At 43.9% G+C, this 20,730-nt stretch overlaps 2 protein-coding genes and 2 non-coding genes across 11 annotated transcripts in view; 1 reads left to right on the forward strand and 3 right to left on the reverse strand.

The window, feature by feature from the left end:
• Positions 1–1,218: 1,218 nt before the first annotated feature.
• RPL27A (ribosomal protein L27a) lies at positions 1,219–4,052 on the reverse strand. Its single transcript, XM_046638651.1, has 5 exons — positions 3,983–4,052; positions 3,550–3,613; positions 3,045–3,120; positions 2,339–2,513; positions 1,219–1,394 (listed from the first exon to the last, which is right to left on the reverse strand). Exons 1-5 carry the CDS (start codon positions 3,983–3,985, stop codon positions 1,266–1,268), a joined length of 447 nt encoding a protein of 148 aa, XP_046494607.1. The 5' UTR covers positions 3,986–4,052; the 3' UTR covers positions 1,219–1,265.
• LOC124225928 (small nucleolar RNA SNORA3/SNORA45 family) lies at positions 1,507–1,637 on the reverse strand. The gene has a single exon (XR_006885144.1). It is a non-coding gene; the product is annotated as a small nucleolar RNA SNORA3/SNORA45 family (small nucleolar RNA).
• Positions 2,745–2,874, reverse strand: LOC124225929 (small nucleolar RNA SNORA3/SNORA45 family). Its single transcript, XR_006885145.1, has one exon. It is a non-coding gene; the product is annotated as a small nucleolar RNA SNORA3/SNORA45 family (small nucleolar RNA).
• Positions 4,053–4,144: 92 nt separating the features above from the next.
• TRIM66 (tripartite motif containing 66) overlaps positions 4,145–20,730 on the forward strand; it is a 59,187-nt gene continuing 42,601 nt past the window's right edge. The window contains exons 1-3 of one of the 8 annotated variants that reach the window (XM_046638643.1): positions 4,145–4,290; positions 6,385–6,815; positions 13,309–13,621. In XM_046638643.1, the coding sequence (XP_046494599.1) occupies positions 6,810–6,815; positions 13,309–13,621 (319 nt within the window). In that variant the 5' untranslated portion in view covers positions 4,145–4,290; positions 6,385–6,809. Of the gene's footprint in view, positions 6,816–7,964; positions 8,000–13,308; positions 13,622–20,730 lie in introns of all 8 variants that reach the window. The other 7 variants (XM_046638646.1, XM_046638644.1, XM_046638645.1 and 4 more) reach the window with 7 other exon arrangements.

Raw genomic sequence — 20,730 nt, forward strand, 5'->3', positions numbered from 1 at the left:
TAGAGCACTAGGGAAACAACCCTTCACCAAACTTAGTGTGGAGTAGACTACACCATCTAGGTTTGTGCAAGTACATCCTATGATGTTCACACAATGATGCAATAAATCACTTAATGCATTTCTCAGAACACATCCCTGTGAAACGACATGTGACTGTAATAAGAGTTTTAGTGCCACTGTAACTATTTTTTTGGTCAGGATACCACACCAGACTGCAAGTGTTATTTTGGGTCAGAAAATTTTCAAAATTTTGGGAACTATAAAAATTATAGCAAATTTTAATTTACCCTGAGATCTATGAGGGTCCTATCTGCATGCAAGCATTAGTCACCATCACGGTTGTGCAGGAGATACAAACCCCAGAAAACCTGATGCCTTCAGGATTACCAAATTTCTCTACTGGATACATTTCAGACTAGAAGAAAAACTGTTAGCATTTCATGACGTATTTCTATCAACATTAAGACTCCTATGCACAGGCACCCATAAATCCTGACAAGTGCTCTCTAGAATCCAAACCACTTTGATATAAAAGCCCTGCTGTGTTTAAAATTCAGATTGCTGGACCCAAGATTTTGGTTATAACTTACAACGGCTTGGTCCAAGATGCGGGAGCCAAGTGGAAAAACCTTAGATTCAGGAATTAAGTCCCGAACTGCCTCAATCCTATCACTCTGTCCTCTCTTTAAAATGTGACCCATCAAAATCTTGCAAAGACCATGCTGCATCAAAACTGAGACCTCCCCTTTTGAGCCTCCTGGAAAGTTAAGGGCACATTCTCCCACTAATTGTAAATTCACAGTATACAATGCAAAGAGGCCCTTCAACTATAAGATACACGTGTCATCAACAGGTATCATTCTTACTTTATAAATGAAAAGGTTCAAGTTAGGTAACCTGCAAAGACCTCTAAGCATTGGTGCTATCTCTTGCACATTTTCTTTCTTAGCAGAGTTGGCAGAGGAGTCCAGGCCCTTACCCTTAACTCCTAGGTTAGGTGGATTTCTGATGTACAGGTAGAGAGGCAGAGGTGCCAAAGAACCTACACTCAGACCTCCAGTATAGTCCACGTCCCACCATTACAGTATAAGCTGTTCCCGGGTGGAGAACAGCAACACAGCAGGTACTACATTTGCTGAATACAACAAATCTTTTAAAAGCCACCAGACTTTCAGGAGGAAAAGACTGGCCTTGTTTCATGGAACCAGGATAAGCCACTGAGAAAAACACTTCTTAGCATTTAATGAATCTCCCTCCACGTGGCTTCAGGCTACCAGGACACAGGCCCCCCCGACACCCTTAATCTTCTCCTCGGCTCTTCTACTGAAGAATTTGGCCTTCACGATGACAGGCTGCTTTGGGAGCTTTCCCTTTCCCAAAACTTTGTAGTAGCCCTAGAAGAACAGAGAAAAGGGTTTTTAACACACTATGGCAATTACCAACTCCCTGATGGTACGAGAAAAGACGCCTGCCAACCCACTCCCTCTAGGAGCCGGGGTCTGGGGGGCATGTTTCTGATCTGGGCACTAGTGGGGGCACAGACTGCCCTCGCCAGTGAATCAAGACCAGCAGATTTTCTCCGAGGACTCTAGCACACCAGGACAAGAGCTGTGTCAGGATGTGACTCTAGTCTCGGACAAAACATAGCCCCGCCTCCACTCCATTACTATATAATATGCAAAAAAGGAAAACCACATTTGCAGCAACCTTCCAAGAGGTCTTGACCATCAAAATTGTTCAAGGGATGTTAAAGAGGCCGGGAGGGGGGATTTAAAATTTAACTGAAAAGTCCCCTCAGGGTTCAGACTACCTCCACAACCATGGGATATAAGGCTGACACAAGGACCAGAACTCCAAGTGATACACAAAAATGCTTCTTGGGGGGATCTCTTCAGATAATGTAGGGCATTAGATAACAACTGAACATATTAGGATTTTATTCTGTAAGAAACATAAAGGGTCAAGAGCTGCACCTCACATAGGCTTGTGTAAAACAGACCAGAGCCAGGTGAGCTAAGCTAGTACCAAGAGCTCAGACAAGAAATGCAAACCCGTACAAATCAGGGCAATAACAGGAGGAATGAGAAGATTACGAATGGGGAAAACATTCAAATGAAAATGAAGTAACTGAATGAATGAAGGAGTGGGAACGATTACTCTTCAAATGTTTTGCTTGAATCACAACCAGAGAATTACCTGTGGAAATTCTACCAAAAGGTGGAACTGTCTATTAGGCAACTGGGTACAGATGTCAGGTGGGAGACTATGTAGATTAGATTACCCAGAGTTTTGAGGGGGCAAGGACCCACACAAAGGCAAAAAATATGCAATCACTCACCGATCGCACCACATCAATGATAGGAGCAGCTCCAGTCTTGTTTTTGGCAGCATTCACCCGTGTCTGCTCACTGACCAAGGTCCACAGTTTATCAAGGTTGACAGTTGGGCAGAAGCTCTGATTCCTCTTTAAGTGGTAATGCCTCATACCAACTTTCCCAAAGTAACCTGGGTGACTGGGAAAAGAAGGCCACCACTTTCATAACCTCACTTGCATTAAGAAACTATGTTTATCATCATTACAGTCCACGTCCCACCATTACAGTATAAGCTGTTCCCGGGTCGAGAACAGCAACACAGCAGGTACTACATTTGCTGAATAAAATAAATCTTTTAAAACAGTTAAAATACGATCCCCTAATTTGTGGGCATAAGTGAAATCTAACAGCTGCACAGGTCAGTCTGACACATGTCACTAACCCGGTGACTGACTGTGCCACGAGGGCCACAGCCAGTGAATAAGGTCAGCAGTTACTCTTCGAGGACTCTAGCACACTAAGGCAATAGCTGATACCCAAGCGTGACTCTAGCCTCGACGACAAGTTCTCTCGGTTCACATCAAGGGTTAACTTGGTAAAAGCCAGCAAAAGGCAAGCTCGGTGAGCGGTAAGAGGCTTGCTTCCCATTTAAGACGTTCTGAGCCAGCCCTCTCCCCCTAACTCCAAAGCCGCCGGTGTCAGTAAAAGCACAGTCCAAGGAGCACTCACTATTTGTCAAAGTTGATCCTGTGGTGATGCATGCCGCCAGCATTACCCCGGCCTCCCGGGTGCTTCCGGTGCTTGCCTGCAGGAACACAAAGCTACATGGCTAACACAGCCTTCTCCAGCCCCCCAATATTTCTCACAAAACCGTTTCCCCACACTTCCGTGCCTCTGCTTGTGATGCGTCAGTTTACAATCCCTCTTTCAGCATCGCGATTGCTCCAAGAGTCCGGGTTAAACCTCTCTTTGCAGCACTACCACAGTACTCCATGCCTTCAACCAATTCAATACTATGCCCCGCTCAATTCTCACACCCCCAAGTGATGTGAAATTCTCTAAAACTGGAGCCCCAGAAAACTCTCAGAGAACAAGCCAACGGCTAAGGGTCAAATTCAACCCGACTCGAAAGCACGAAGCTCCTACTAACCCAAATCTAAACTACCTACTTCCCGACAGGCTGAGACCCGGCAGGGAGAGCCAAGGCCGACCAGGATGGGAAGCCGGCACTTACCGATGCGGCCGTGGCCGTGACTCACGTGGCCCCGAAGTTTCCGGGTCTTCCTCAGTCTGGACGGCTGTGTGAAAAAAGGTGCTTGGTGGTAAGCCCTAAGGAAGGTGGGGCAGGGGGCGAAGCCTGCCAGTCTGCGAAGAGCCTGGAGGCCCGGGGGTCATGGATCTGCCTCGTGGCGCATTCAGCAAAGCCGAGGTTACAGACTGGCCGTCGGCCGTGCGGCCTCATCAGGGCGGCACCCGGGCGCCCCGGTCCGCGTGTCCCAGAGATGCGAACCCCGGGACAACACGCGGCCCCAGACTCCCGGGCCCACGCCGAACGTTCTGCTCTGGAAGACCGGGCTAAAGTTGGGAGTAGATGGCTGGAGTGAAAGGCGAGCAGAACTCGCGACCCGCGCCAGCAATGAACCGGAGGTACGGAACGAGACACTTACCATGTTGGCGGCCGAGACGAAAGAGGGAGGCCTCCACGAAGTCTCGCGAGGTATCGAACACGGGGGCGGAGCCAATCCGTCTCACTTCCGGCCAGGGCGCCCCGGCCTGGGGCGGGGCCTCTTCCGTGTCTCGGGTCTCGCGCGGCTGGGCCTTATCGCTTCCTGTTCCTGCGGGTTGTCTTCGTCGTCAGTGTGGAATCGCGGTGGCGGTGGTGGAAGGGAGGCCTTTTCGGTGTAGCGCACCGTGCTCTCAGGCTCGGAGGCTGAGAGTTGTCGTGGGATCCGGGGCTTGGGGAGCCACGGCGCAGGTCGGTCGGGGCTTTTTCTTGGCGCCTTGGCCCAGGAAGCCGCCTAGACCGCCGGCTCTCAGCTCCTCACCGAACGCCCCAGCCCCAAGCGGTCCCGCGCCCCCGCCTCAGTTGCTGGCGGTCTGCTCGTCCCCGGGGGTAGCGGTTGCTTGCTTGTCCCCCGGCCGCAGTGAGGAGCCACGAGGCAGTTACTTAGTGTGCCTCCCCTTTGAAGTCCTACCCAGATGCCTCCCACCCAGCGGACCCGCGCTCCTGAGCGGCCGCTCGGCCTTCCTTTCTCCCTTGGCTTGTGCTGTCGTCCTGGGCGTCCTCAGTTTGAACTTTATGCCATACTTTTGGGACCTATGCGTCTGGTTGCTTTACGGCCCTTTTTATCCAGACTGTACGTTTTCTAACCGCTGCGTTTTGATTTTCACTTTAACTTGTTCGGTATTCCCATGACCCCTCCTCTCCTGGACCCAATACAAGTGTCTCTTTTGTGAAACTACTCTGATCCATTCAGTGATCGTTGCTCACTTCCCCGACTTGTGCCTCCACAAAATCTAGCTCATAGCTCTTAAATAATTGTTGATCCTCATTTGTCTTCCCTACTGGACCAAATTCCTTAAGGGCTCGAGGATTGTTTTCTTTTACCCATGCCCTCCCATTTCCTGGCCTGTAGTACACGTCCAACAGAGGATTGTTAAGTGAATGAATGCACCCACCCTCACTTCACTAATAGTGGAAGAGGCATCCCTCCTGACTTAAGTCCCAACCAGTGTTCGCTGTTTGAACCAGTGTTTAAGATCCCGTTCCCTCAGTTGCTCTGTGCGTGTGTGTATTCGTTTTTTTCTCTTCCTCAGTCCTTTCTATTCCCTAGCTTAAATATATTTTAGCTAAAATGTCCTAAATTCTCCCTCACTGTCTCTATTTACTACCCATTTGCTCACTTCCCATTCATTGTTTAATCCATTGCAATCTAGCTCTCGGTCCCACTGTTTCAATGAAATTGCTCTTACCAAGGTCATCAGTTAACCAAAAACCAAACTGAATGGACTCTTCCTATTCCTCATACCACTTCTCTCTGTTGTACTTTATCCCTTTGACTTCTTTTTCTAGAGAAACTCTTGCCTTCCTCTTATCTTTCTGGCTACTTCTCGGTCTTCTTTTCAGGTTCTTCTAACTTTGTCTACCATTTAAGTGTTGATGTTCTTCAGCCTCCTCTCCTTGCCCCCTTAACTTTTCACAGTACATAATCCTCTTGGGTGAACTCATCCTGGGTGGCTTCAATTCACATCTCTATTGCTGAGCTCCACGCTCATGTATTTGCTTAATTTCTGGTTAATATCCTTCGCACATTCTACAGACAAACTAGACAAAAATATCCAAAGACTGCAGTCTTCTCTGCTCTTTGGTGCATTCTCCTTTATTCCATATCTTGGTGAGTGTCACCCTTGTCCACCTAGATAGTGATGTCAGGGAGACCTGAAAATTGTCTCCAAGCCTTCTTTTCCTCTGATATACTGTCACCATATCCTTTTGTTTGCTCTCTCTCTCAAATCTACTTCTTTTTACTTTTTAAATTATTTTATTGAGGTCTTATTGGCTTGTAACATTGTGTGAATTTCAGGTGTACGTTATTATTTATCAATTTCTGTATAGACTATGTCGTCGTCACCACCAATAGTCTAGTTTTATCCATCATCCACTGCCTTCATTAAGGCCCTCATCATGTCTCTTATCTCAGGTTCAACACCCTCCAGTGATCACCCTGCTTGCATTAGAATGCATGAGGTTAGAACCCCCCTCCAATCCCTCCATCCTTTACATCTCTGCCAGGTTAATCTACCCAAAACATGACTTTCATCCTTTCACTTGCCTCATCAAAAAGTTCAGTAGTTCCCCGTTACCAAAGGAATATAGCCCACTTGCTTTTCTGACCTTACCTCAGCTTTTCCCCACGCAAGTTTTCTGTTGCAGCCAAGGGTACCTTCCTTCTGCCTTTTTGCCTGTGCTCATGCCATTTTCTCATGCCTTTTGTGCCCTTCCTCTTGCTAACCAGATATCCTAAATCTTCAACTTTTAAGGCTCATCTTTTATTCTGCTTCTTCCCAGAACACTCCAGTCCACAGTGATAATAGCCAAATACACCTTGCAGTTTATAAAATGCATCTGTTTGAGAAGTCAACGCTACCAGCCCCATTTTATGCATGAGAAAATCGAGGCACAAAAATTTGAGTGACTTGCCAGAGGCTACAGTGCTGCAAAGATAGAGAGCCTGGGCCTAGCCTTTAGTTTTCGCTCTCCAGATCCCCTGGTTTTACCTCAGTGACTGTTCTCTCTCTGACCTCACTGCATTGTGGTCTTCATCACTCCTTCAATCCTTAATCACATACTGCCTGTGACCAGAAGAAAGAGGGTGCTTGAGAGCCGGGGGCAAGGTCTAAGATCATCCTTTATTTGACATCAAAGCTGGCCAGTAACTGCACAAAGGATGAGCTGAGCCACCTGGAAGCTACGCTTGGGAAGGTGGTCTGTGAATGAAGGTAAGCTGGGCAGAGCTTTGGGAATGAAAAGTAACCATCAGATGTCCTGGAACTAGGGCCTAGAGCAAGGACCAAGACTGTCCAGGGGGTGGAGGTAAGGTTCTGGATGATGGGACACTGCTTCTGTATAGTTTTGCCAGGTTCTTTGGTTATAGAGCAGGTACATCCTGTCCCCCAGGCCACTTGACTGAACGGGAGGTCTCCCTGAGTGGACCAGCACTCTGTGTTGGGTTCTGTGCTCACCTGACATTCTTCTCATTGGCGGTTTGATCTCCAGGGTAGAGGGAGTGCCTGGGATGTTTCCCTGGCTCTGGTTTCCAGCCAGCTCCCTTTCTTTCACAAGGCAATCATGTAGCTTCAACATAAGGCTCATGTCGGGATTGTTATTGTGAGTCAGTTTCCCTAGGTCGGACAGCTCAGAGAGCAAAAGAAACTGAGTTCTCTATCTGCAAAGTTGAGTAGCAGCCAGACATTAGGCATTAGGGAACCTGTCTCTCCCCATCAGGCACACAGTGCATGACCCTAGATGTGACCCCTGAGAAGCTTCCTTCTCTGTGACATCTTTTCTGAAGTAGAGCATGGCCTTGTGACATCTTAGGCATCTGGGCTGCCCCAGAGAGTCAGGGCCTCAGAAAATACCTGTGAAATGAGCAAGGGAGATGATGCCAGGCAGCTGCCTGGCGAGGCAGGTAAATGTGATGCTGACTTTTTTGGTACCCCAGGCCTCTCTCTAGGTGGCCTTGTGAACACATCACCATTCTGAAGAGGGCCCTGGTGGTCTCTCTTTCTTCCTCTCCTCTCTGGGTTCCTGAGTTCGTCAGCAGTCCTTGAGACAGCAGCAACAGCATGGATGGATCCAGCCTTATTTTCTTGTTCTCCATCTTTAGATTTGGACATTTGGAAATATTACATTGCTTTCCTTTTTCAAGTAGAGGATTGTTAATTTAAGATGGGGAGAGCCAGTTCTTTGCTGAGTGAGAATTAGAGAAAAACTCAGAAATCCAAATTTATTTCAGAAAGAATTGAAAAATATATGTGTAATAGAGAAGACAGTACAACATTAAAGAAAATTTTGAATAAATATAAGTATAAACATTTTAAATCATAACACCTAAAATACTGTTTTTATTTCTGAATATTACCTTTCAGCTCTTGTCTACATGGAGAAATAGCTGTCTGCAAAGGTGATGATCATAATATACAAATCCTTTTATATTCTGCTTTTCATTTAATATCATGACATTTTTCTGTATCATTACCCAGTCTTCATGATTGTTATTTTTAACAGCTGAAGAGTAATTTATCTTCAGCATGTGCTATAATTTACTAAGCCATTTTCTCGTGTATTTTGTTTTCATTTTTTGTTGTTCTTACTGTGTTCTTTGCTGTTAGAGACAGCGATGCAATGAACATTTGTGTACATGTAGTTTTTTTCTTCCTCTGTTGAATAACTTGTCTAAGATAAATTCCCAAGAGTGAGATTGCTGGATTATAGGATATGAACATTTTTATGATTCATTTTATGTTGCCATATTTTCTTTTCCAAATGGATGGTACCAATTTATGCAACAGCAGCATGTGTACTTTCCAATTTCAACTACACCGGGCTCGGGGTTCTTTTGCTTTCATTTGTAGTTTTTGATATATGGCAATATGGCATTTAGGGGAAAATCCATAGGACCACAGGGTTTTCTTCAGTACAAAGTAAAAACAATCTAATTCGAGGCTTAGGAATTTCTAGGAGTCTTTCCTTTTTGCGTTGGATAGATTTTTAAAAAGCTCATTGTGCTACATGGCAAGTGCATTTCTAGAAGCACTTTGTGGGCAGCTAGAATGGAGAATCCTGCTGCCATTAAACTCAGAATAGCAAAATATGAAGAGAGGAATTCTGAGATCTTTGAGGGCAGTTTATCCAATAGCACAACAAGGAGGGGCTTAAATATTTGGATTTTAATTTAATTTCAGATGATGAAATTAATGGAAAGCACACAGAAGCTTGGGTTCTTTTCCTCCCTCTACTTTTACTAGCTGAATGATATTGAACAAACCGTATTCTCTTTGAATCTTAGTTTTCTTGTCTGTATGCAGTCATGTACCACATAACGACTGCATATATGATGGTGGTCCCATAAGATTAGCACCATATCGCCTGGGTGTGTAGCAGGCTGTACCATCTAGGCTTCTGGAAGTACTGTAGGGGAGGAAGAAATTTTCCTCTACCTTCTGGGTTCTTCTGCTGGTCTAAGAATTAAACTGACATGAAATAGATTAACAGGAGAAAAACAAACGAAAGTTTAACAGCATGTATACGCGGGAAAAACTCAGGAAAACCGAATAACTTGCCAAAATGGCCAACACCCTCACCTGAAATATCATCCTCAGCTAAAGACAAAAGAAGATGTTGGGGAGAGGGAGAGTCAGGGACTTCAGAGGAAAGGAAGGCAATTCATAGGTAGGTGAAAAGGAGCAAATGTTTGGAAAACAAGTGCTCGTTTGGCTGCACAGAAGCAGAACACAGAGAGGAGCCCAACAAACAGGCTTTTCTAGGTTCCTCCCCGTCTAGCACCTCGTTCATGTGATGCTAAGGTGACAGCTCATTCCTGAGACAGGTTTTTTTAATCTGAATTCTTTTAGGCAGTGAAGGGGGAGGTAACAAGAAAAACTTTCTGAGTCTTTTGTTTCTTAAAGATAATAAGTCTAAAATAATCCTCATGTTAAAGAGACACATTTTGGGGTGGCAAATTTTGTTCCCCTTCAGTACATTCTATGATGATTGCACAATGGTGAAATCGCCTAATGACGCATTTCTCAGAACATATGCCCATTGTTAAGCGACACACGACTGTAATACCAAGATAGTATTTGTCCTTTTCACTGGATTGTGATTTGCACTGATGGTGCCAAAGCAAAAGCCAAAGATGGTGTGTAAAACTGCTGGTACAAGTCATTGCACTCTTCACTGCCAGGCGTTTGCAGCAAGAGAAAAGAAAAAAAAAAGCCAGTTTCACTTAAGAATGTCCATGATCAGGGCCGGCCCAGTGGCGCAGAGATTAAGTTCACACGTTCCGATTCAGCCGCCTGGGGTTTGCCAGTTCGGATCCTGGGTGCGGACCTACACGCCACTTGTCAAGCCATGCTGTGGCAGGTGTCCCACGTATAAAGTAGAGGAAGATGGGCACAGATGTTAGCTCAGGGCCAGTCTTCCTCAGCAAAAAGAGGAGGATTGGTGACGGATTTTAGTTCAGGGCTAATCTTCCTCAAAAAAAAAGAAAAAAGAATGTCCATGATAAAGCAGTAAATATTTTATTAAATCTCAATCCTTGAATACATCTTTTTAATATTCTATGTGGAGACTTTGGAAGTATGCAAAAATCCCTCTGCTGCTTATCAAAGTGAGGAACTGCCCTGGTTCTACTGTTTGCGTTGCAAGCTGAACTAGTGTTTTTTTCAGTAGAACACCAGTTTTACTTGAAAGAGCAACTGACAAACTTCACTGTACTGAAGGGGAACAAAATTTGCCACCCCAAAACGTGTCTCTTTAACATGAGGATTATTTTAGGCTTATTATCTTTAAGAAACAAAAGACTCAGAAAGTTTTTCTTGTTACCTCTCTGCCTAAAAGTTACATCACTGCCTAAAAGAATTCAGATTCTGGGAATTTGGCAGATATTTTTTTCAAAAATGAAGTGAGCCCATCACTTCAAGGAAAAAACTCACAGTATTTGCTGCCAATGGTAAAATTCAAATTTTCAAGCAAATACTAGAACTCTGGTAAAGTTATAGCTGCTTCCATGAGTTTGACAACTTCCTAATACTTAAAGAATTTTCTCATGAGATTAGAGGTGATATTAAAGAATGTGATTTTTTGTTATTGTATAATGAAACATGTCAATATTTGGAGCATCTGCATAAGTCTTGGAATCATTATTTTCCAAATGACCAATGCTTGGTGTTATCAAATTATGCCTGGGTAAAAGAGCAGTTTAAAGTGGAAGAGAGACCAGAGGATTTTAATGTAACAGAGTAAAAAAAGTCCATTAATGAAGTTTCAGACTTCACATTACCCCTAACCTTTAAGAAACTACCACTTGTTGAATTTTGGTGTAGTATCAAAGAAGAAAATCCACAATTATCTGATAAAGCTATTAAAATACTCCCTGTCTTTTCCAACTGTATAGCTGTGTGAGGCTGGATTTTCTTCGTATACTATAAACAAAACAACATATAACAGATTGACTGCAGAAGGAGACATGGGGATCCAGTTGTCTTCTATTAAGCCAGACCTTAAGAAGGTTTTCAAAAAGGAAAACAGTGTCACTCTTCTCACTAAATTTATTTATTTATTTAAAAATTTTTTTTTTCTTCTGGTGAGGAAGATTGTCCCTGAGCTAACATCTGTGCCAATCTTCCTCTATTTTGTATATGGGAAGCTGTCACATCATGGCTTGGTGAGTGGTGTGTAGGTCCGTGCCCAGGATCCAAACCCACGAACCTTGGGCCACCAAAGCAGAGCATGTGAACTTAACCACTACACCACTGGGCCAGCCCTAAATTTATTTTTTTGAAAATAGTTAATCTTTCCTAAAATTATGCTATTTGTATTGACATGTAATGGGTTTATTATTTTTAATGAATTAATATTTTAAAATTATCTGTTTAATTTATAATATGGTAAATAGCAATAGATTATAACTCACGTAAACAAAATTGCTTTGGGGTCCTCAATAATTAAAAAATATAAAGGAGTTCTAAGACCAAAAAGTTTGATGTTTTCGTAGTCTAATCAGCCACACTTAAAACTTCTAAGAGAGACTGCCCTCACCTCCACCAGGGCTGCTACTATGGCTGCTCTCTGGAAAATAACTGCCCTTAGAGCTCCAGAATGAATTAGATGTGAAAGTCCATCTGTTACTTTATTTAGTGGCATCTTGCTGGGCCCCCAAGCAGCCTGGCCTCTCCCAGTCCCATCACCCTTCATCCTTAATGGGCTTGGCTCCGAAAGACTGTGGACCAAAGGGAAAGTTCTTTCAAATTTGCATAACTGCATAGCTCCAGGTTTGAATTAAATGATTTTTGTTTTGTTTCTTAAGTAAGTACGAATATAGGGGCAACCCCTGTGGCCTAGTGGTTCAGTTTGACATATTCCACTTTGGCAGCCTGGGTTTGGTTCCTCGGTGCGGACCTATACCACTCATCTGTCAGTGGCCATGCTATCATGGTGGCTCATATACAAAAAGATGTAGATTGGTAACAGATGTTAGCTCAGGGCGAATCTTCCTCAACAACAACAACAACAAAACCAGAAAAACCCTCTCTGGTCATTGCCAGTGACCGTCACAGACAAGTAAAATGTATATTAAAAAATAATAATAAGTATGAATATAGAACTAGGTACACTCCTTTTGCTCATACAATTATAAAACCAAATACAGTTTACAAATTATAAAAAAACAAAACAATCAAATTAAGAATAGTAATTTCATTTCATGTGTTGCTAAATTAAATTGCCACTACAGCTTAAATGTGGGGCTCCGTGTTGCAGCTAAGTTTAGCAAACTTATGCCACAATGATGATGGCCCAGTTTCCCCACCTCCTTCCTCTATTCTAAGTACTGTGAGACCTTCATCGTTATGTGCCGCAGTGTCGTTTAGACTTCATGTGTCAAGAATGCATCATTCACATGTTGAGTCCACCCCTTTCTCTTCTCATTACCCTGAGACAAAGTAATACTGCTTGGTGGGAACTAGATCCTAAACTCCTATCTGTGACCCTAAAATCTCATCATGGCGGATATGTAGATGAGCCAGAATATTTATACTTTAAAAAACCCATATCAGAATGAAACACTAATTTAAAAAAATTATTGGTGAGAACTCTTGAAAATGTGTGTGTGGATCTCAGCTTGAGAAAGTCAACTTAAGAGTGTGGAGTCTGGAATCAAACTGACCTGGATTTGAATTTGCATTTGAATTCTGCAGTTTACCTTCTGTGTGCAATTACCCAACCTGTCTGAGCCTTGGTTTCCTCACCCTGTCCCTCATGGTTTTATTTAATTTGTAAAAGTATCATAATCCTCATCTCCAAGGATGGTTGTGAGGACTGAGATAAAGCATATAAAGCACCTGGCTTAAATTTGGCTTTTAATAAATTTCCTTCTCCTTTCTGAAAAGAAATCTTGAATCAAGCTTGTCCACTAATAAGGAGAGGCGCAGGTAGATCTGAGACACTTTTGGAGATGAACAAACCCTGTAAGAAACACACAACCTAGCGGACCCCTCCAGGCTTTGTTTTCCACAGCAGAGATGCGGGATTCTCTCTTTGGGCCCAAGTGAGAAGTTGAGGCTGTGCCCTGCTCTGGGGCACGAGCATCGAGTTCTGGGGAGGGACATGGCCTGACTTCTGAGGCCTTGGTCTCTGAGTCCTCTCTTGCCTGTCCAGAAACATCCCCCTTCCAAAAGAAATAAATCACTCTGCTTTGTGCTTCGCTTACAGGGAGTGGAGCTTGCTCGCTCTATGCGCTGCTTCACGCCTGAGGATGTCAGTGGAAAAGTCTCCGTCCTGGGCATGGGCACGGGCACGGGCACGGATATGGGCGTGAGCTTTATGGGGCTGCCGCTAGTTGACCAGAAACACAGGAGTGGACACATGGAAGCCGTGGTACTGACCTGCTCATTGTGCCGACAGAACCTGCAAGATGTGGGTACCTGGCTCCTCCCCTGCCAGCATTTGCTCTGTAAGGACTGCTTCCAGGGCTTGATCCAGGAGGTAGGGCGGGATGCCAAGGCTCCTGGGACTGTCCCAGATGGTAAGTACAAAAGCACCACAGGTTCACCTCCTTCTACATAACAGGTCTCTTCCTGTTTCATAGGAATTGAATTTCAGGTGTAGAGAGAATCAGAGTTTAAATACCCAAGGGATGCTCATTGCTGAAAGCAACTCTTTGGGGAACCTGTGAGACAAAGCAAATCCTCTTGATGCCTAATATATCTGTTTTCTAAGCTGGGACTTTTCATGTTTGGGATTTCCTTAAATTGATGACAGACTAAGAAACCTGGGAAGATTTTGATTCAAGGTTCTGCTGACTCCCCAGATGGTGAGGATGCGTCCTGGCTCACTAAACTTCCAAGGCGGGAGAGAGAATGGCTGGGCTCCTGGGGTTGGTCAGGAACAGATTCTGCATGGAATCACACTGACTAGTGAACCATTGACTGTTTAAGCTGCTGCCCGGCAGGGAGGAGCCTGTGTCTTGCTCCTGGATGTCAGGTTTCCTTGGAAACAATCTTATTGAGAACTGTGATGTCCTTGGAGACAGGAACCAGGTCCTTTAGTTTCAGTATTCTAGCACAGGACGTGTAACAAAGGTGCAGTAAATATCTATTGAATAAACTTGCAGGATGAGAAAGTCAAATAAGTTGGCAGCATTTAGAAATATCTTTTTTGTTTGTTTTTTCTCTGCCGTATGTTCAAAGTGATTTATAGCACAAGGCTGGGCCCTCTTTGAGGCATTATAACGTTGCAGTTAAGAGTGGGCTTTAGACCTGAATTTTGAGCCCTCCAAACCTTTGGGCAAGCCACCCTTACTTCTCTGAATGCCTGTTGAGAGTTTGAAGCACAGAAAAGATCTGGTTTACTTTGATTTTAAAAATTAGTATCTGAATTTTAAACTTGTAACTTAAAGTTAGGCCTCCCTTAAGCTTTTAATTTTGACTTACAAATCTTATTCTATTTATAAAGGTAGCAAATTTTAACAATCACTTTTAAAGGGCCTTTCATTAATATTTGAACAAACAAAATTAATATTTGCCTTTATAAATTAAATGTATTTTATTTTCTTTTTAAGTAGTACTAGGAAATAAGTCTAGGAAATAAGTGTTCCTAATTCCTTAAAGAACTCTTTGAAGTCCAATAAGTTAAATTTATAAATATGGTGAATCTTAAATATGTCTTAAAAGTTCTAGCACTATTGGGTTAATATCCAGAATATATAAAGAACTACAACTCAACAACAACAAATTTAAAAAAAAATGGGCAAGGGACTTGACTAGACATTTCTCCAAACAAGATATACCAATGGCCAGTAAGTACATGAAAAGATGCTCAATATCAGTAATTATCAGGGAAATATAAATCAAAACCACAGTGAGATACCACCTCACACCCATTAGGATGGCTACTGTTGAAAGAAAAAAACAGGGGCTGGCCTGGTCGTATAGCGGTTAAATTCGCACACTTGGCTTCAGTGGCCCAGGGTTCATGGGTTCGGATCCTGGGCATGGACCTACACACCGCTAATCAAGCCATGCTGTGGTGGCATCCCACACACAAAATAGAGGAAGATTGACATGGATGTTAGCTCAGGGACAATCTTCGTCAAGTAAAAAGAGGAACATTGGCAACAAATGTTAGTTTAGGGCCAATCTTCCTCACCAAAACCAAAAACAAAACCCAAAGTAACAAATGTTGGTGAGGATGTGGAAAAATTGAAATCTTTGTTTACTGTTGGTGGGACTATAAAATGGTGCAACCACTCTGGAAAAAAGTATGGTAGTTCCTCAAAAAATTAAAAATAGAATTGCCATGTAATCCAGCAATTCCACTTCTGGGTATTTACCCAAAAGAGTTGAAAGCAGGGACTTGAAGAGAGATTTGTTACACTCATGTTCATAGCAGCATCGTTTGCAATAGTCACAAGGTGGAAGCAACACACGTGCCCATCAACAGTGAATGGATAAACAAAATGTAGTATATACATATGATGGAATATTACTCAGCCTTAATAAGGAAGGAAATTCTGATACGTGTTACAATGTGGATGAATCTTGAGAGCATTATGCTAAAGGAAATAAGCCAGTCACAAAAAGACAAATACCCTATGATTTCAGTTACATGAGGTCCCTAGAGTGGTCAAATTCATGGAGACCAAGTAGAATGGTGGTTGCCAGGGGCTGGGGGAACGGGGAACGAGGACTTCTTTAACGTTACAGAATTTCAGTTCTGCCCATTTTTTAATTAGTTTTTTTTGTTGTTAAGTTGTAAGAGTTCTTTATATATTCTGGATACTAGACCCTTATCAGATATATGATTTACAAATATTTTCTCCCATTCCATGAGTTGTCTTCTCTTTCTGTTGATAGTGTCCTTTGATGCACAAAAGTTTCATATATTTTTTTAAAGATTTTTCATTTTTTTCCTTTTTCTCCCAAAGCCCCCCAGTACATAGTTGTATATTCTTCGTTGTGGGTCCTTCTAGTTGTGGCATGTGGGACGCTGCCTCAGCGTGGTTTGATGAGCAGTGCTATGTCCGCGCCCAGGATTCGAACCAACGAAACACTGGGCCGCCTGCAGCAGAGTGCACAAACTTAACCACTTGGCCACGGGGCCAGCCCCGAAAGTTTCATATTTTAAGTCCAACTTAGAGATTTTTTCTTCTGTTGCCTGTGCTTTTGGTATCATATCCAAGAAGTCATTGCCAAATCCATTATCATGAAGCTTTCCCCCTAGGTTTTCTTCTAAGAGTTTCATAGTTTTAACTTTTATGTTTAGGTCTTTGATCTCATTTAAGATTTTTTTTGTGAGGAAGATTGGCCCTGAGCTAACATCTGTTGCCAGTCTTCCTCTTTCTGCTTAAGGAAGATTGTCACTGAGCTAACATCTGTGCCAATCTTCCTCTATTTTATGTGGGATGCTGCCACAGTGTGACTTGACAAGCAGTGGTAGATCTACGCCTGGGATGGACCTGTGAACCCTGGGGCTGCTGAAGCAGAGTGCACGAACTTAACCACTACACCACCAGATCAGCCCCATCATTTAAGATTTTTAACATGAACTAATTATGCGTGTTTCAAGTCTTTTTCAACTCTAAAGTCAGGAAACTAAATTCATGCTAATGACAATGATTAGAATCATTGTGTTTGTTGCCAAGTTATTCTAAGTACAATGGAGAATAAAAATGTAAGCTTTGGTGTCAATATATCTGAGCGTCTGAGTATGAATCCTGATCTGCCTGTCACTTAATAGTTGTGTAGCTTGGGTAATTTTGCCTGCCTGTAAATGGGGATGATGATAGTAGTAATTAGCTCATGGGATTGTTATGAAGATTAAATGAGAACATATACATAAAACATTCTCTACTATGCCTATGATATAGTAAGAGACCAAGAAATGTGAAAAAATACTATTATTTAGAACCTGTGAAACTTAAGTTGAAAAAAATCTATTAGATATGAACATGCTTGATTTGGAACCAGAAAGGTAATTTCTTGACTATGTGGCATCTTGTATTTTTTGCTATGTCCTATGATCTGGCTAGGCCATTGCTACCTTCCATATTTACATTTATTCATGAAGGGTGGAATAAGCTTCCTCTACTACTTGGAGGTTTTAGGACTATGCTGTGAGGTATTTGTTGGTTTGTATGTCTGTCTCCTTCATAGGTATTTATTGACTTCTATGTACCAGGCTCTATGGCATTTAGGCTACAGAGATGAAAAGACAGGGCCCTGCCTTCAGGGAACTCATCCTCTATTGAAGGGCAGATAACTAAATAGATGATATTAATACAATGTGGTAGGGATGTGAGGAGAAGATTGTTTAAAGTTCCTGCAAAGCAGCAGTACATCTGGGAGGTTCTGCATGCACCAGGACTGGTAGATGTCAGTTGCTCACTGAATGTTTTCTGAAGGAATAAAAGAATGGCACCCAAATGATATGTCTGATGAAAAGCAGAGCTATCCCCTATCTCTAGCAAGTCTAGAGAGATATTCAATACCTGAACTTAGATTTCTGGACTGTAATTTGAGAAGGCAAGCTTTGGGAGTCTGGTTCTTTGGAAAGAGCTTTTAACACTGCCACTTTATCCAGCAGAGTAGGAGCACAGACTTGCTAAAAGGCTTATCCTATTTCTGCCAATCTGGGGTTTTCAAAAGTAAAATATGAGAGCAGGTAGAGGGTTGGCAGAGGAGATGGGCAGAAGCTGAAAAATTAATTGGTCCCTAGTATCAATGCTTCCAGCCAGATGGGGCCACATTGCATGGGAAGGAGTCCATTTCCAGAAATCTGTTTCTCCTGGACAGAGCTGAGCAGCTGCTGTGTTGAATGGAAGAGAGGCTGTGCCTGGGTTCATGGTCCATTCAGCTGGTTTTCAACTCTAATCCCTCACTGGAGCCTCCCCAGACCTGCACTCCTGCACTGGGGCTCAGCACTGGGGGAGCGCATGAGGTGGGCATCTTCTCATTCAACTAGACTGTGCCTTTCATCCTACAGCCCTGCAGCCCAACACAGAGCCTGACACAGGATAGCAGGGCTTAAGTGAATATTTATTGAACAAATGATTTAATCAGTGACTCCATGAAGATCTCCCATGGCTCTTGCCTGGAAGGAAGACTTTTTTCACTTGTGACACTGCCCCTTTCCATTCCTCAAGTAGGAGATGCAAAACATGTTAATTATGCACTTACTGGTTGGCAGACACTGTACTGGGTACTTGTGCCTGTATTATCTTTTCTAAACTTCAAAACAGCCCTATAAGGTAAGTATTATTCCCATTTTACAGATGAAAAACCTGGGGATTGTCATTATGGGAGTTCCAAGGTCTAACAACTACTGTCAGGTTGGGTTAAATTCAAGTTCACCTGTCTTCAAAGCTTGTGATCTGCCCTGTAGCACTTTGCTCAGGGGGAGATTCCATGCTCACCTGGAATCACTGAACTGATGAAGAGACGCCATGGAGAATCCTTGAGGAAAGAACCAACCCTGCAGCCTGAGCCATCACGTGCAAATCTTTAACTGATGCAGCCACAGCCTAGCAACTCCATCACGCTGGGAAAATGGGTCTGCGTCAGGTCTCGAGCTCTGGGGAGATCAGCTGGGCAGGCTCTTCGGAAGCTAGTGATGGGGACCAGAGTAAAAGCGGTGGTGTGCTGAGCACGCAATGGCTAAGCCCTGAAGTGGGGTGACTAGAGTTGCAGGCTCTGTGCAGAAAGGCTGGATATTGGAAATGGGTTTTCTCAGCCAGTGAGAATATCTACTTGGGACTAATCACTTTTAAGTCTAATTGAAAATGGTCCCAGCTCAAATTCTATCTGGAAAGTTGGCTTTTGAGTCCCAAAGTGAAATTTAATAAATGCAGTAAGCTCTGAAGGGAGCTGGCATGCCTGAAACTGACATTTACTATATGCTGGATCTGTCTTCAAAATTCTCAGGGCTCCTGTGGTTCTATTTGTTGTTTTAGGGGAGAAAAGCAGTTAGTTGGATATTTCCTTCCCCATATAAGTAAAAGGAACATTATTCTTTCTCCTCACATCTATTGTAGGACAGATCCTGGCTGGGATACCTTGATTCTGAGATCTAAATTCTGGAATATACTTGTTCAATATCTTACTTTTCTCATTATCAAAGTGGACGACGTGGTCAAGATGTGAGTAGAGCCCTTGTCTGGAAGTCACAGCTCTGGAGCTCCGTCTGGACTCTAGCACCAATTTACTGAGTGATCCTGGATCTTGTCTGGCTTTCAGGGCTGGACTTGACGAGCTCTAAGAACACCAAATAACCACCATAACCTCGTGTTTCCTGAAGCTAGTGAAGAGTCACCCTTCACTAAGCGTATCGCTTGTAAACTACAAATGCTGAAAGGGGGAGCAATCTCTGTCCCTCAGTGGGCAGGCTTTGGGGCTTTGGGAAGATCCAAAGAGAGGTAACTGACGCAAGATGCTACAACTTCAGAGTCAGGGAGGGAAATGACGCTTATCTTAATGAGCAGTTCACCTGGAGGGGCTCTAATGGCCTGGGGTGAGAGTGGGAGGCAGGGGGTGAGATCTCAGCTACAGGAGCCTGGCAGGTGAGGTGACTGCAATTTGCTCATTCCAGGTGCTGAACAGTGTGTTCAACCATTGTGGGGTCTGTTGTAGGCAGTGACCCAAGTCTCCCAGGTGGAGGGCAGCCTGCTGAGCTGGGCTGAGCTGGGCTGAGCTGGGTGTGCAGCAGGTGCAGAAGTTGGAGCTCCGGAGCCCTCTCGGCAGGATAGCTTTTTAGTTCATGAACAGTTTCCTCACCTTAATTGGCTCTCTAGGGCCCTGGGGGTAGCACTGACACCTCGGAACAGTACATGTTACTGGGAGAGCAATTCCCCTGGTAGTGGGGAGGAGGCAGGCTGTGTTTTGGAGGATGTGCTTGCTGCTGCCAGTACTGCTTGGAAGGCTAAAGCTAGAATAGATTTGCTGGGGGAGAGTGTTTGAGGTAGCTGTGATTGACAGACAGGGTCTTGGAGGGGCCTCTTATCTGCTAGAACTCTCTCATCCAAGGGGGACCAGTCATAGTTGATTGCTGTGAAGGCCCAAGAGCAGGAAAGACCCTTAGAGCTTATCTCTAACCTTTCACTGTATAAGTGGGGCATCAGGAGTCCAGAAAGGTCTAGAATCCTGCTGAAAGTCACATAATTGGTCACTTACAGAGCCAGACCAAAACAATGCAGCTCCTGTGCCTGGCAGTCCGTGACTTGCCTGGGTTCGAGGGCCAGTACAGACCTAGAGCAGGATGCTACTCTTGGTGCCCTACTGTCTCTCTCTCTCTAGGCCCGGTTGGAAATGGGGTCAGTGGCTTTGCATGGAATGTGCCAGTGCATTAGTCTTTGGGTTGACTCGAGATTTGAAGTGAAAAGAGATAGAGGTGCCACGCTATCAGATGAAATGAGCCTGGACTCATCCTTCCTGTGCCTTCTGCATTCCACTGTGGTACTTTTTTGGCTCAGAAAGCTTGTTTCACAGTTGGGTGGTTCCTGGGAGCATGGGCTCTGAAGGCTGTGGACCACCCATCTCCAGTCTCAGCCTGTCACCTGGCTCTAATGCCCATATTCTGACTCTTGGCTCGGATCTCCTGCCTGGCCCTGCCCCACAGTTCCTGAATCCCCTGCCTGACCTC

The sequence above is a fragment of the Equus quagga genome, chromosome 14, assembly GCF_021613505.1.
Source record: "Equus quagga isolate Etosha38 chromosome 14, UCLA_HA_Equagga_1.0, whole genome shotgun sequence".
Taxonomy (NCBI): domain Eukaryota; kingdom Metazoa; phylum Chordata; class Mammalia; order Perissodactyla; family Equidae; genus Equus; species Equus quagga.

Coding starts and splice junctions, on each gene's coding strand:
- RPL27A (XM_046638651.1), bottom strand. Junction 3,121..3,549: donor TCACGGCCACGGCCGCATCG/GTAAGTGCCGGC, acceptor GTGTTCCTGCAG/GCAAGCACCGGAAGCACCCG. Junction 1,395..2,338: donor TCATTGATGTGGTGCGATCG/GTGAGTGATTGC, acceptor CTGTTCTTCTAG/GGCTACTACAAAGTTTTGGG.